This window comes from Sander lucioperca, chromosome 6 (assembly GCF_008315115.2).
Source record: "Sander lucioperca isolate FBNREF2018 chromosome 6, SLUC_FBN_1.2, whole genome shotgun sequence".
In the NCBI taxonomy this organism is placed as follows: Eukaryota; Metazoa; Chordata; class Actinopteri; order Perciformes; family Percidae; genus Sander; species Sander lucioperca.
Window position 1 is genome coordinate 39,763,195 of NC_050178.1, and position 15,435 is coordinate 39,778,629.

The following is a 15,435-nucleotide window of genomic DNA, read 5'->3' on the forward strand; positions in this document are numbered from 1 at the left end:
ACATTCAAGATGATCCGAGGAGATGCATCAATCTGTTACACTTTAGAAGGAAAACAGGTTAGATTCTTAAAAAAAACTCTCAAATTCAAATTAAAAATCTCAAGTTGACCCAAGCAATTTAAACCTACAGAAAATGATAATAAAAAGTTAACAATGAGGCTCCTCTACATCAATAACAGGTTTATTTTAAAATGTTTCGAACAAAGAAGGCTACTTGCTAGTGGCTACAAATAAAGATAGGTAATTTTATTTAAATATATTGATATAAATATATTAAAGTGCTCATATTATGCTTTTGGTTTTTTCCCTTTCCTTTATTGTGTTATATATCTTTTTTGTGCATGTTATAGGTTTACAAAGTTAAAAAGCCCAAAGTCCACCCCAAAGGGACTTACCATCTCCAACAGGAAACACTGTTCACCAACTGCTCCAAACAGCTCTATTGTAGTCCAGCCTTTACTTCAGAGACAAACGTGGTCACTTTGTAACACACGTTATAATGCTCACCTAGCTGCTAGCGTGGCACGACCTCATACTCTGCTTCTGACTGGCTAGTAGTCCTTACCTAGCTACTGACCATGTGCGACTCCCAACAAAAATGGAACAGAAGTGAGATGTCTCACTCTGTAGCTAAAACAGAGAGCTCAACACACAGGGTGAAAAGAGGAGCTGCAGCAATGTGCAGTACAACAAAAATATGGTGTTTTTGGAAATCAAACCATGTAAACCTATTCTGGTACAACCTCTAAATACAATTATGAACCTGAAAATGAGCATAATGTGAGCATTTTAAGGCTGAACTTGCAGCTTAGGGGGCCCCTGGTGGCTGTGGGGGCCCTGTGCATCCGCGTAGTCCGCCTACAGAAGAAACGGCTCTGGATCAAACTGGTCTGGTCATTCTCCTCTGACCTCTGCCATCAACAAGGTATTTTCGCCCAGAGAACTGCCGCTCACTGTATATTCTTTTTTTCTTTTAGGTTTAAGACCTATAGTGGGGACATTTTGCAGACCTAATGATTTAAGGTATAGTTTGGATATATTTATACTGTTTATTGTAGGGATAGGGATATAGGGAATAGCTGTGGTGGATTGTCTTTATTACTAGAGAAATGCCAGTCTGTATCCACCTTTTTTTTTAGTTAAACTTCTCGGTCCTCAGTACACTCACTATCACATTCCATATGTTAGGATCGACTGTGATGGCAACACAAACTTCCCTTAGCAAACCAATTTACTCCTGCCACCAGCACTCTTCATAGTTGCCTTGGAAACGAAACTTGTGAAGCCTTTCTGTTTAGTGAAAGTGAAGTAATTGATGCATTATATGCTAATCAGAAATAACAGTGTGGGTAGGATGATGTGGATGTTCACACAGTTGGCATACCAAGCAGATGCAGATGAGTGTAAAGCTGTCTGTTTCCTGGGCAGACCTTTGATGATGAATGCCAGGCGCAGCTCTACTGATGGAAACGTCTGCTTCCTGCTCAGCAGACCAGCAAAGACAGTCAATAGAATATTAAAATTATTATTTCAGAGAATGGGAAAAAATATATATAGAGTATTAGAGGTGGAAAATGGTAGTGCGATAAACAGCAGTGATTGTTCAAAAGGAACCATTTCATCCAACTGGAATTTCTCAGATGTTGCTGTGGTCATCACTGATCTTCCCAGAGCATAAATGTCTCTATTTATGCTGCACAATGAAACAGTCCGCAGAAATTATAACTTGAATTGGTTGTGAGACTGAATAAGGACTTAATAGAGAAACATATGCACGTGCTGGAAAATCTATTAAAAACAGTAAAATGGATCACTTTTATGTCACCATGTGGTCATAACCTCTTTGTTGTTATCACCTATTCCTAAAAGGCTGTCCCTAATGAGCATGGCTCCATATGAATAAAAAGAAAATACAGCAGAGCCTCAAAATACAGTAGCAATGGTTTGGGCTCCTGACAGTTGATAGGTAGAAAAAAAGATGAAAATGGAATAAAACTGAAGTGCAGTATTGTGAATTATTTAGTGCAGAGGCCGTAGCAAAGATCTGACTACTTGCTCATTTATGAAGATTAACAGATGTGGCAAATCACTCTGTTGTCAATCTTTTACAGTTCAGAGCTGAAGAACTATGAATAAATCAGATTTCATATCTCCAATGGGAACTATTCTTTATGAGTCTTTTCCTCTCTTCCCTGCACAGTATGTCTCCAAATAAAAAAGGATGCATTTGTCATCCAACCCGACTAAGTTGCATTTTTTTTCTGTGGTCTTATCTTACTCATTTAAATTCTGCCCTGCCAGCAACTTCTGAATCAGTCTTTACCTACAGGAGGAGAAACATTTGTGCAATTTCTATATACAGCTGCACATAATAAGAAAAAGATGACGCTGCTGGGCAGGAGATAAGTGTGACCTGTACGACACTGGGAGGCTACTAGCCACAGATTTTGTAGGATAGACAATGTTTCTTCAAACTCAGCATCTATGCTGAGTACCTTTGCTGTCACGATAAGAGTCCCTCACCTAACTGAGGAGCACTCAGACCCAAATAAGGTGCTTTCACACAGACATTAATCTGCCACTAACCACAGCCTTGATTGGGCGCAGATATATTAGAGAATGAGAACTTCACTGTGTCACCAGTTCACCTCTCTCTCTTTCTCCCATCTCTCACTCCATCTCCAAGCCACTGTTTAGACAGGAAGCAGTGTGCTCAGAGAAGCTGTTTGGGGCGGCCTCTAGTTCACCCAGTAAGAGCGTGCGCCCCATGTAGGCTGAGTCCTTTGCAGCGGCGCGGGTTCGAATCTGACTTGTGACTGACTGTCTATCCACTGTCATTATCTAATAAAGGGAAAAGCCCCAAAAAAAGAATCTTAAAAAAAAAGAGAAGCTGTTGTCTTGTTAAATGGTACAACTGAGGAGGAAATGGATAACAGCCAACCTTGATCATTTTAAATCCTTTACCTCAGACAACAGACTGAATCACTGGGAATGATTTGCCTTAAAGGCTATACTGCTTTATTAGTTAGCACTGTCATGCCTTATACAGCTTTAACATTTAGACAACATCAAATTCAAAACTCAAAAGAGTCCATAGCCCTGCTAGTGTCTGTGTGAGGTTAAATGCTAACATCAGCATGTTAACATTGACAATGCTAATATGTTTAGCAGGTATAATGTTTACCATGTTCACCATCTTAGTTTAACCTGTTAGCATGCTAATGTTTGCTAATTAGAACTTAACACAAAGTACAGCTGAGGTTGAGGATGTCATTAGTTTTGAAGGTATTTGGTCGTAAACCAAAGTATTGTACGGATGTCAATTTTGAACTGATGATCCTGCTGGAGGAAAAGTTAAGGGATCACCAATTTTTCAACATTTTTCATCATGAGGAGACACTGATTATCTGTAGCAGATTTCAAGTCAATCCATCCAATAGTTATAGTAATCTCTCGCTTTGCCAGACCATTCTCCAAAGCGCTGCGGAGGATGGTCTGGCTAGTCCACACAGCATTCTGGGATGGGAGAAAAACGTGCTCTGGTTTATTGGCATTTCTTCAAACCAATCACAATCATCATGGGTGGTGCTAAGCGCCGGACAGAGCCATGGTGCCGCTGCAAAATAGCCTCGGGAAGGAATTTGTTTTGGTGGAACGTGTACGTTCAAAAGTTGTTTTAATCGTGCAACAGCAAACTCAGATTGGACAGATAGTCTAGCTAGCTGTCTGGATTTACCCTGCAGAGATCTGAGGAGCAGTTAACCATAGTCCTTATAAAATTCCAACACAAGGAAAGCGTAAGGTAACGGACATCTGGCCAAAAAAGGACATACGGTGGAATTTTGGCAGCAACAGAGCAATCCCGGAAGTGGAACGTTGTGGATATAGACTATAGTAATAGTGATAGATATTTCACTCTGAACCACAAATGTTCACCTCAGGGTGGCGCTAGAAAAAGAGTCATGAATTACTGAAGTCAGTAGGCAGTCAAACATATCTGTAAAACACCTCAGCTTCTACTGCAATTGAACGTATATTCAGTGGGACATTTTGCATTAAAATGGAAGGACGAGGGAATGTTTGACAGTGTCTTGTTTGACCAGTAAAAGTCAAACACCCAGAGCACACTAATTTGGTTACTTGAAGGCTCGGGTCTACTACCTCGAAGGTGATGTGGACATTATGAGCAAACATTCATTTTCATTCATTGTATCATTCATTTTACTTAATTGCCAGTTCATGATTTAAAATTTAAAAAAAACATTTGCAGAGATGTAGGCCTGTTGAATAGAATCCGAATCATATTTATTACCAACGTTAAGTTTTCACTTGCAAGGAGTTAGCCTTGGTGTATTTGGTGCATACAATAAATATATTAAAAATACACAATAGGGCAAGGTTCTGCTACAGTCATGAACATAAATACAGAATTACAAGAAAAAGTATGTAAAAAAAAGACACTAACAAAATAATCTTTTACAATATAACTGTTTTAGAAAAGGAATGAAGGAAGGCTGTAGTGCGGTTTAGTGCAGGTGTGCCAAAATATTAATCAGGGGATGTGCAAAACTTCCAGTCAACACTGTGGAGTCCATCTGTTTCCTGGGCTCCATTATTGAAGGGTGATTAAAGACTTAATTTAAAGTGCAAGTACGGTGATCTCTTTGACACAAAATGTCAAAGAGACGCAGTGTGTCAAACACAGCTACTGATTGGAGAAGACAACCACGGAGTAAAAACAGCCTTTTCACACTGTTCGACACAAGCCCAGATTGCCTGGAAATTAAAACTAATGAGCAATTACCCCACCAATGAACTTCTATTAATGTCTGTTTTCTCAATGCTCTCCAACTGAATCTGTATTTCTACTTATTTAATCAATCTGAATAAACATGACACTTGTTTTTAGTTCCTTAATCTTTAAATTGTGTTCACTGTGAGCCACAGAGAATGTGCTTTTGCATTCTGATAATAATAAATAACTCACAATCTCCGAGCTCCTCCTGAAAGACTGTGAATGCAGTGTACACAGACAAACATATTTCTGCATAATCAAAACCTGGCAACCACTATTGGTTCAGTTTATTTTACACTCATAAATACTTAATTTGTATGTGGCTTCTATTATGAACCTTTCTGTTCATATTTCTGCCATATAAAATGTATTATAATTTACCCTTTGGAAAGAGAAGAGTTGCACTCTGCGTGAACTGACGGCTTGTTTCCGAATCTGATATCCCCTACCATGCACGTGAAAGACCATTCAACACAGGACAGTAATGACTTAACAGGGTGTGTTCACAGAGAGAAATCTCTAACAATATAATCAATTATTCACCCACTCTCTCAGCCCTGAACAACTATGATACAGCAGAGGATCAGCATTGCTTTGATGATGGAATTCAACACTGTAATCAATAAACGATGAGGTAAACTGAAGGTTATTGTGTTTTTTTTATAAACTAAAGCATTGTTGTCTGGGTATTAACATTTTGAATTACAAGTTTATAGATTTGCAGTCATTTCCTCTCCAACAGAGCTGAACATAATGTAACCTCAGCAGAGCTTATTGACGAACCTGTGTGGAGATTCATCGTTAAAGAAAACCATCACACCAAAATGACTGCACCTTCCCACAGAACTGCATTTTCGTAAACGTGAAAACATGCTCGTGCGTGTGCATGGAGACTGGACTCACCTGAAGAATGTGGCTGTTCAAAAAGAACTCTACTACCACCTGTAGCTTGAAACCTGTAACAACATCCATTATATGAACATAAATTATAATATTTTCTTTCCTATCGTCCTCTTAGAAAACGGCTAAATGATTGCCACTCACTGAGCCACATAGGAAGCTTGAAAAAGTTTGATCTGGGTGGCACTCTTCGCAGCAGTTGTGCATGAGATAATGGTCAGCATACAACAGTCTTTGTGTCGGAGAAAAGCTACTAATTCTGCATGTGCATTTCATTTTATGTTACCATTTGCCTCTGTGTTATTGTATTTGTAGATAGGTCTGTGTAGATAGTTTTCAATACTTTCAACTCTGAGTGCTGGAGCAGCCACAGTCACAGATATGAGGAGGCATCTGAGGAATCATAACAGAATAAAGTGAAGCACCATTTGCAATATTAATGTGGTAATTATGCAAATTAGATACCAGCTTTCATCACTCACAAAATAGCGATCTTTATGTTCATTGTTCAGACTTCTCCTTTCATGTTCATGATGTTGATAATGCTGGAAGCTATAATGTCTGTACGCTTGACTGAAAAGCTTGTGCTCGCTTATCTAGTATCTGAACATCTTTTTCCACAGAAGTAATCTGTGTCGTAGTTCATGCTGACAGATCAAAAAACAAATTCCTTTTGTCATGCTTTAATTCATATACTACGCTGATGGTACGCAGGAGTTAAGCTATCTAAGGACAAAGTGTGTATCTACACAGATAATATGTGTATATCAGGTGTTTTTACACTAGTGTAATTCTTGAGGTTCCATAAATTCAAATTTTAAAACTTTGCCATACAAAGATTACAGCAAACATGCCTGTGTTGCAGAAGTCATCCTGACGTTTATGTGGACCAATGCTGCTCCCTTGTGTCAGAAATGGAATAAGAGGAAATTAAATGCAAGTCACCGTTGGTTACCACTAGAGGCTCCTGTTAATAATATAATATAATGCAAAACTTGAGTGATCTTTAAATTGGCCCTCCACAGGGAGGTCAGAGAACAGGTCAGATACAGATTACTGAAATATTAACAGGAGGAGATAATAATTGCAAATGAAGCCATCTTGGGGAGCTGGCAGTGGGCAACCTTTTCTGACCTTTAAAATCAGCTAAAGAGCAGCACTCCTGGAGCTTTAGTGTTTTTTGTCATGGGTGTTCGTCAGGGCAGATGTTTCCAATGCATGACCATGGCTCCTCTGGTTAATGTACAGTCCCTTAAACCACTGGTTCTTCTTCACAGTTTTTCAAGGACAACATCAAGTGAGGTGTAAATTGGTCGATGGTTTGTTTGCTACAAGCGTAATTGAGGTCAAGAATTTGAAAATGGCTGCTCTCAACACTGTGTCACCCTGCTGATTAAAGTAGAAATGACAAGAAATGTGAGGCTACAAAGGAAGATGACTACAGAACCTGTTTAAATGTGTTTTACAAATCTGAGATCAAACTATGAACAACATCCTCTTCATATTTTGTAGGTCTTGTGCCAGATTAAACACTAAACTACAAGTGAAATCAGAGATTTAAAGGGTCACTCCAACAATTCAAGAAAGTCTGGTAACTCGCAAAATTGAAGATGCCAAGATTTCCGATTTCCTCCCCTGAAAAATAAGTAATTTGTGCAATCAGCAATTGACCCTTCACTAAGCCACGCCCGAAAACCGCAACAGGCCAAGCTTTCGAGCGAGGGAAACATGCCGAAGCCTTGTGCGTATGGATTGTGCAAATCTGATACCCAGTATCCTAAAAGTTTGGACGGGGTGGTGGAATTTTTTCCCTTCCCGAAACCTAAAACCCAAGGGGAGAAATGCTGGGCGTGGATCAAGCAGTGTGGGAGGCCCCATTCACAACTAAATGTCGACAGGATTAACAAAAACACATAGGTTAGCTCCAAGGCAAGAACGTTGTTAATGTTAGCTAGCTAGCTAACGCAGCACAGCATTGCTTGGAAATAATGACAGTTCTTTGTTCATAATGCATATATTTGAACGTAAAATAAGATGATTAAAGGCAAGACAGAGGCTCACTGACATACCTTAAAATATATTTCAGCATTTTGTTAATCATAGATTATAAGAATATAAGCAGGAGAATGTTATCATTGCAAAGTGGTCAGGCTAATGTCTTGTGTTTATTCCACAAGCCTTATGGATAAGCGGTTTGATTTATAATTATTAGATTATTTTCAAATTTCACTTACCCTGCTGTGCATGAACATAGCTCAATGTGTGTGTTTCCCATTTGAATGGTCAGCGTATGAGGCGGCTGCTGCTTGCGCTGGGACCTATAGGCTTTAGCTTCAATTTTTATGAAATTATTCTCTAATCGGTTGCATATTACGTCGTGGATATATCTCTTGAATGCATACTGCAGTCCCTTTTGTCTTGCTCTCTCAGATATTTCACCTGTTCACCAAAAATTACTAATTATCTCCTTGGGAATGTCTGACACCGGTGCATACGTACTGTAATAGACGTGCCAAGCACGAAAGCTTGTCAGGCGTAGCAACAGTAACTAAGGAGGGCGGGGCTTAGCGAAGGGTCAATTACAACCCATATTTACGTTTTATTTGTTAGGCGCCGCCGCCCTCTAGTGGCCGTAGGTAGCAAAGCAGGGAGTATTAGAGCGCCAGAGTCGGCATAAGGAAGTAGGGTGGGGTGGTGGGCCAAACAAACACAGGAATTTTACCCAGGAGACTGGGTTTTAACTTTGCGGAACAAATGGAACTGCGTCACATGCGTAACCAGAAGTGAAGTAACAAATGTACTGATTTTAACCCACGATCTTTTTCTAAACTTAACTAAGTAGTTTTGTTGCCTTAATCTAACCAAACTGTGACCGTTTCACAACATTAACAACATGTTTCAAACCGCAACCGTTACGTTAAGATATGAAGACAGAAAACGCTTATGTGGGTCATATTTCCTACCACCGCTAGGGGCACTAATTTATTAAAAGTTCTTGTGGGACATATTGGGGGTAGGAATAAACAACCTATATTGTCGTATGATTTAGAGGACTACACTCCAAAAACACCAGGCCTACATTTCCCATAATGCAACCAATTGCAGGCTTTCTGTTATATATTTTCTAGTGTGAAGCCCAAGTCAAGAGATCCCTGATGATGTCATCAGGGTAATTTTGTCAGACTTCAGAAAAGCTACAGAGGCCATTATCCAACTGTTTTCACAGGCTGAGTAGTACTCCCTGTGACCTGTAAACTGACTTAAATGTGTAAAAAAAAGAAAAAAATGGTGTGGCCCTTTTAAGTATATGTTAGTAAATGTCTTATTTTCTACATTAATCAAATAAAAATGTTTTTATTTCAAATATTTAAAAAAGTATTTGTCTTGTCTCATGGTTAGTATGTAAATCTATCTATCTCTTGTGATTTAACCACACATCTTTGAGAAGGCAATTAAACACTCATTTGGAGACATTTCAAATTTTCCACTTTTTGTGCAACTGCTCATTTTCCATTCTTTGTTGACACACTCATTCATCACAGAGAACTTGCGGTTTGGACTAGATGCTGCCTTCAGACAATAACCACTCATTGTACTGTACGTGTCTGTCTCCAGTTTTCCACTGCACTAAGCAATGAGGATGGAAACGTTACCAAGGGAACCAGCCAGAGCCACGGAGTGTACGTTCCTATTAGAAGACACTGATAACTACTGACTGGAAATAAGTGAAAGTCACAGTGACCCACAGTAAGTCATTCAAGTAGTTGATTGATTTTTTGTGTAGTTAACTACAGAAACTACAAACAGTTTTTAGCCATACAATGAAAGGAATGTTTTTGTTTTTATTTTTATTTTACCATTGCTTCTCTACTGTAATTGAACCCCTTTTGACCAGCACTGCACCTTTTTCTTTCATCCTCACCGCTGTGATGACATGCCCAGGCAATGCATTCATCAGACGGCCATTTCTGTTAAGGACAGGTTTAGGTCTCAGGGGTATTTCAGGAAGCTGGGATGTCAGCTCGCCTGTGAAAAATATTTGGCTATAGTTTTTAATGTTATGAATCTGAATTTGGAAAAACTAAACTTGAATATATTAGGTGTTAATTAGTCATACATATTGGTTGCTATTTATTAACCAATGTTGAGATAAATTGCTGCATGCTATTTAAGAAGTTACCTGGCTAGTAATCCTGCTTGGTGCACTAACCCCACCTGGACTCTAGTTTCTGGAAGGCAGGTGTCTGACTAAAGCTGACATTCCTTGCACATATTTTTTTTTAGTGGCATTTTTTGCTGGCATGTGACTTTTTTGTTTTTATTTTATTATAATTTTCTAGTACATTTTCAATTTGATTTCTTTTTTACAAAGTAGTTTGAACTACTTGTTCTAAGTAGCTTTACTTAACCAAACTAGATTTCTTTGCTGTATAGTTCAACTTCTTTCAGTGTGAAGTAACTTTTGAAAGCTTTCAAAGTAGCATTTTTGCATTTTTCACATACTTCCTGTCAATGCCTTTTATATTACATGCAGTACATGCAGTATATTGGGACAGTAATGGTGAATAACATGGGTTTATAGATATCACATACTTTAATTAGTTTTCAACATAATTCTCTTTAGCGGTAATATTTATTGTAGAAAAATACATTATAAACTGTAAAGGATGTTTATGATATGCTACATTTTTTATCCGGTAGCAAGTATTGCTACATTCATGACTATGAAAGCACTAATCAATTTGTTCCACCAAGAGGGAAATCAGAGGATCCTGTGGTGTGTACAAAAAGTCCAAAACAAAGGCCACTAGGTCAAAGGTGCAGAGAGTTATAATGACTTCCTCCTGGTGTGAGGATTGTTCTTGCCCAGACAGAGAGCTATGCTGCTGGGGGAGGCCTGTGACGAGGCGGGGCAGGAGCTGCACGAGGCCTGGTCCACCCTGTAGGAGATGGAGTTGTAAAAGACGGGGTTGCTGTGGCCGCTCGCCTGGTCACGGTGAGGCGGAGAGGAGCTGTCGTAAATGTCCAGGCCAAAACACATGCAGGAAAACAAGGCCCTGAGTCTGCTGGGTTCGGAAAGCTTTGAGCGCTCAGATAAAACAGGAAAGGGGAGGAGATCCATACAGCTGGTGCCCCCCCCCATGGGAAGGCTCAGGTTGCACAGGCTGCTGTGTCCATCTTCGCAATCTTTAAAGCTAACATCAGCAGTTTCTGCTTCTGCCTCCAACACCTCCCTATCCCCCTGCGTGTCCTTAGGCTGCGTTCCCAGCTCCTCTTCCCTGGCCTCAGGCCTCACGTCAGGCTCCTCAGTGCTGACAGTGAGAAACCTCAGGACCACCAGGTTAAGAAAAGCCCCGATGACTGTCAGCCCAACCAAAATGTACATGAAGCTAAATGCCACGTAGGGGGGGCGTTTCTGCAGAGCGTCTTTCTTCTGCAGAGCCACAAAATCCCCAAATCCAATGGTGGTGAGCGTGATGAAGCAGTAGTAGTAGGCATTAAAGAAGGTCCAGTCCTCAAAATGGGAGAAAGCTGCAGCTCCGATACACAGGGTGCTTGTGCACGACAGCAGACCCACCAGGACCATGTTCCCCATGGACACCTCCGTCTTCTGTAAACCCAGGCCCTGCTTGGCTCTGCGCAGGAGGTAGCGGACAAAAGTGTTGATCCTCTCGCCCAGGCTCTGGAACATGACCAGTGTCAGTGGAATGCCCAACACAGCGTAAAACATACAGAAGGCCTTGCCAGCATCAGTGCGTGGAGCAGCGTGGCCATAACCTACAAAGTCACAGTATATTGCAGGTCACATAATGTCAAGTTTAATGTCTAGAAAGATTTACAGTCATCAAGATTACGAATGCTTAATGCTCACTAGCACCCACTGCAGAAGTCAAGTCTCAAGTCTGGTTCTGAGTTTAAATTAGGTCTCAAACATTGGTTAAACCATAACAAAATAGGTTTACTGGTTTCCATGGTTAAACCTATGCAATATTTTGACATGATCATTTAATCACATGCCTCTGTTTAAAGTGAACCTGCTCATAGTGACAAAATCACTGAGAATTATCACCAAACTCTGCTGCTCTATATATCTATATGTATATATATCGACCCCAGAGAGCAGGCATTTTCAGGGCTAGCACCTACTGTAGCTGGTGGAAAAGGTCAAACATTTGTCTGCTTGTTTTGATATTTGTCTGCTCCCTACTGGCCAAAAAGTGATTAATGCAGCTTTAAAGAAAAATGTAAGGTGGGTAGGTATCCTACTAACAGAGAGCAAATGTTTATAAATTTAAAAAAAAAAAGACAATGAAAGTCCAGCTTTCTATTATTTAAAGCTATGCGCAAACAGGTGTTTTCCCTTATTTTGGCTAATTCGACCTCTGTTCAGGTTGAAGTTGAGCAGGAATGCTGGAATTGAGGTTACCAAACAACATGAACTAATAAAAATGAACAAATGATTTAACCTCTCCCACCGTAAAGGTTCAGTCACGTTACACTTCCGTCCTACTAATATTTGCTCTGTCCCCATTCACTTCTGTCAAGGGAACGAGGGACTAATTCAATCGCTCATTTCCAGAGTTCATGTTCTTTTAACTTTTACTGATTGGATGTGGTAGGTTTGCCAATAGAAAAACTGATGCAAAATATTTGGAAAAAGTTATTTTTCTAGCATGTTTTATCACCGCGTTTGGTGCATTATCACACTCATTCGCTGTTCAGAGTTAGTGATCGATCTGATCAACATTTATTTATAATCCACATCAGAACATCACATCCTTTTTGCGTGTGGGGCAATTTCGTTGAATGGAAAGTGAAATAGTTTTATTGGCTCAATTGTATTGCAACCATACAGAACACACATGCCTGCTCTCAAGTTTGAAAGGGTTTTGCATGAAATTTAAGATGGGGAAAGTGTATTTTGCACCATATGAATATGGATGGAAAGCATAAAAGTGAAATGTATTAATTAAATATATATGAGATGTTTTGAGAAATGTAAGAAGTGAAAGAAGTTTCTTGTTTTGATAATTTTTTACCCATTTTCATGTGAAAGCTGGTCACCATGAGAAATCATTGTAACTCTAACCTAAGTTCCTGTGCACATAACATGTTGGGGTTATATTAATTACTTAAGTTTACCATACCATACAGACTCCAGGCCCATAGACAGGGGGGGTTCGGGTGGTTCGAAAGACCCCCTCCCTCACTGCCAAAAGGACCATAGTTTAAATCTTTTTTTTTTTTTTGTTAACCAGGTTTTTGGTTGTGTCTTTTAAAGTAACAACGGCCAATAATTCAAATCCTCCTCAAATAAAAAAGTATCTAAACCAAGCCAAAGCCCTAATCTAGTTAAAAGCACCACTTTTGTCAATGTGTTAACTGGCACGCAACATGTAACAATCTAACGTCTAATTTATCAATAATCCACGCAACTAACTTTATGCACCAATAACAAAATGTTTGAGGCGTGCGTGCGTTTGGACTGAAAAGGGTGGTACATGTTACATTGTAGTAAATATTTTCGGTGCATCAAAAAGCGTACTCATTAAGATACCAGCTATTCCAGCACAAATTAGTGCATAAAAAGTTACTTCAAGTGTCTGGGTGAGCTCAGTCGGTAGAGCAGGCGCACATATATAGAGGTGTATGCCTCGACGCAGAAGGTCCAGGGTTCGAGTCCGACCTGGACGATTACCTGCATGTGTTCCCCCTCTCTCTCCCCTTTTCATATCTAGCTGTCCTTTCCTTTAAAGGCTGAAATGCCCACAACAAATCTTAAAATAAAAATTAAGAATTTCATCTCCAACCCCCCCCCCCCCTTCCACTCAGCTGGCTACGGGCCTGGACTCAGAGTAACGTGCAACAGTTGAGTGGGGAGTCTGCTGTGAATTCAGAGAGAGTGAAGTCGGGTGTACACTGTCTTGCTGTATTGGTGTTGATTACAGAAGATTATTCAAACACAAAATTGTAGCTCGCTTAATACCCAGACCAGAAGATTGGAGAACGCTACCAACCAAGAAAGTAGGGTTACTGTACGTAACCACTGTGAATTCTTGTTGACTACAACAGTTTGTTTTAAGGCCAACTGCCAACCCTGCAGGGAGTAATATCAAAATATATGATGAAGGTATTTGGTGGAATATCCCTTTAAGTGATTGTATGTCACGATGCCAGTTACTAAGTTGGCGTTTATTACAAGGTGCTAATCAATTTGAGGTAGTTAAATGACAATGGCAAAATTCAGTTCCCATTTGCAAAACCACACACAATAAGCATTTTCATGCAACACCTCACGCTGCACCGCAGCCCTGTAAAGTTTCACCTGTTCCTCTGATAAGTGACCCCAAAAGCTTGGGGCCCTATCACACGGCTGGCTCCCGTTTTAAACTGTAAAGAACGCCGAAACACATACACACACATGCAGTGACGCAGAATGCTGCTTGCCCTATGTTTTTCAAATAAGAAGCGGGTATGGAGAAATCATAAAAGTATGTAGCCTACTTGCCAATTGTGGTGATAACAGTGATGGCGAAATAAAAAGAGCCGGTGAACTTCCACTGCCTCCCGGCGCGGTGCGGCTCCGACTGGAGGACCACGCGCTCAATCTCTCTGTAGTCATTTTCGGTGAAGTCGTACTTGTTCTTCAGCTCGTTCAGCTTCTGCTCCAGCGTCCTTTCCCTCGAACTCTCGCTGTCCGACTCCAGTGCGTCAAAGACGACGGCTCCTATGAGCAGGTAGAAAACAATGGAGAGGATGAGAGAGAGGGTCCTGATGTTCTGCGTCTTCATCCTCAACTCCGGAGTGCGCGCGGAGCGGAGGGAGGGAGGGAGGGAGGGTGCTGCTGCTGCTCAGAGGTACGGACGCACACATGATCATCCTCCATCAACTCCATACGTCTTTAGTAATGTGTTGAGGCCCCTTTAGCCTGCAAGGATTACAGCATACGACCAAAATAGGTTGTGTGCTGAAATTGTAGCCTGTTCTGTTAGCTTGTCATCAGGTGAAATTGCACCAAACCCGCGTGTCTGCACAGGTTATAGGCCTACCTGAGCTCAGCAGCTGGCAGAACATTGCCTTTCCACGGGATGTTAGTCTGACCTCGTTTACTGTATTTTCAAAGTATATCTTACAGGTGCACTCACAAGTGCACCCTGTCTACAGATGCAAATGAATTGAAGTCCCTTTCCACTCAAAATGTGTTTTGCTTACTGTTACTTCACTTTGATGTTTCATGATGTTTGTGCAGTTTGACACCAGAAGGCTGTTTTTACATGTATCTGCTTAAGAGGGAAGGTTTCTCTGTGCTCACTTTAAATCTGACTTTGCACGAGCGTGATTTTGTGACATCACAACTGCCAATCCTGATTTAATATCAACTTACACAAGTGTGATGTCAAAACCTCTAGTGCACATACACTGGTAATGGACTTTTCAGTATTATTTATGTATTCTTTTTTTTCAGGATTTTTCACTGAGGGAGGAGTAAGAATTTTGAAAAGGAAACATAACTAAAAACATAGACACATAGTATTAGTCAGAGTAAATGTGTTAGTTATCAGTTATCATTGCTTTCCCTCCCTCTTTATTATCCATGGTAAAGTATTTATGCTGCACACTTTCTCAGACTTACTCTCTGTTAATAACTGATCTTGTGTTTGGAGAGGTTTGGGATACAAAAGTGTCAGTGTGTGTGTGTGTGTGTGTTGTGTCTACCACAGAGCAGCACAGCAGAACCA

The 15,435-nt window shown here is 40.3% G+C and overlaps 1 protein-coding gene across 1 annotated transcript; it reads right to left on the minus strand.

Moving 5' to 3' along the window:
• Window positions 1-10,309: 10,309 nt before the first annotated feature.
• On the minus strand, window positions 10,310-15,127 carry LOC116035623 (potassium channel subfamily K member 15-like). Its single transcript, XM_031278813.2, has 2 exons — window positions 14,205-15,127; window positions 10,310-11,473 (listed from the first exon to the last, which is right to left on the minus strand). The coding sequence occupies exons 1-2, from the start codon at window positions 14,485-14,487 to the stop codon at window positions 10,524-10,526; spliced, it is 1,233 nt and encodes a 410-aa protein (XP_031134673.1). The 5' UTR covers window positions 14,488-15,127; the 3' UTR covers window positions 10,310-10,523.
• Window positions 15,128-15,435: the final 308 nt, after the last annotated feature.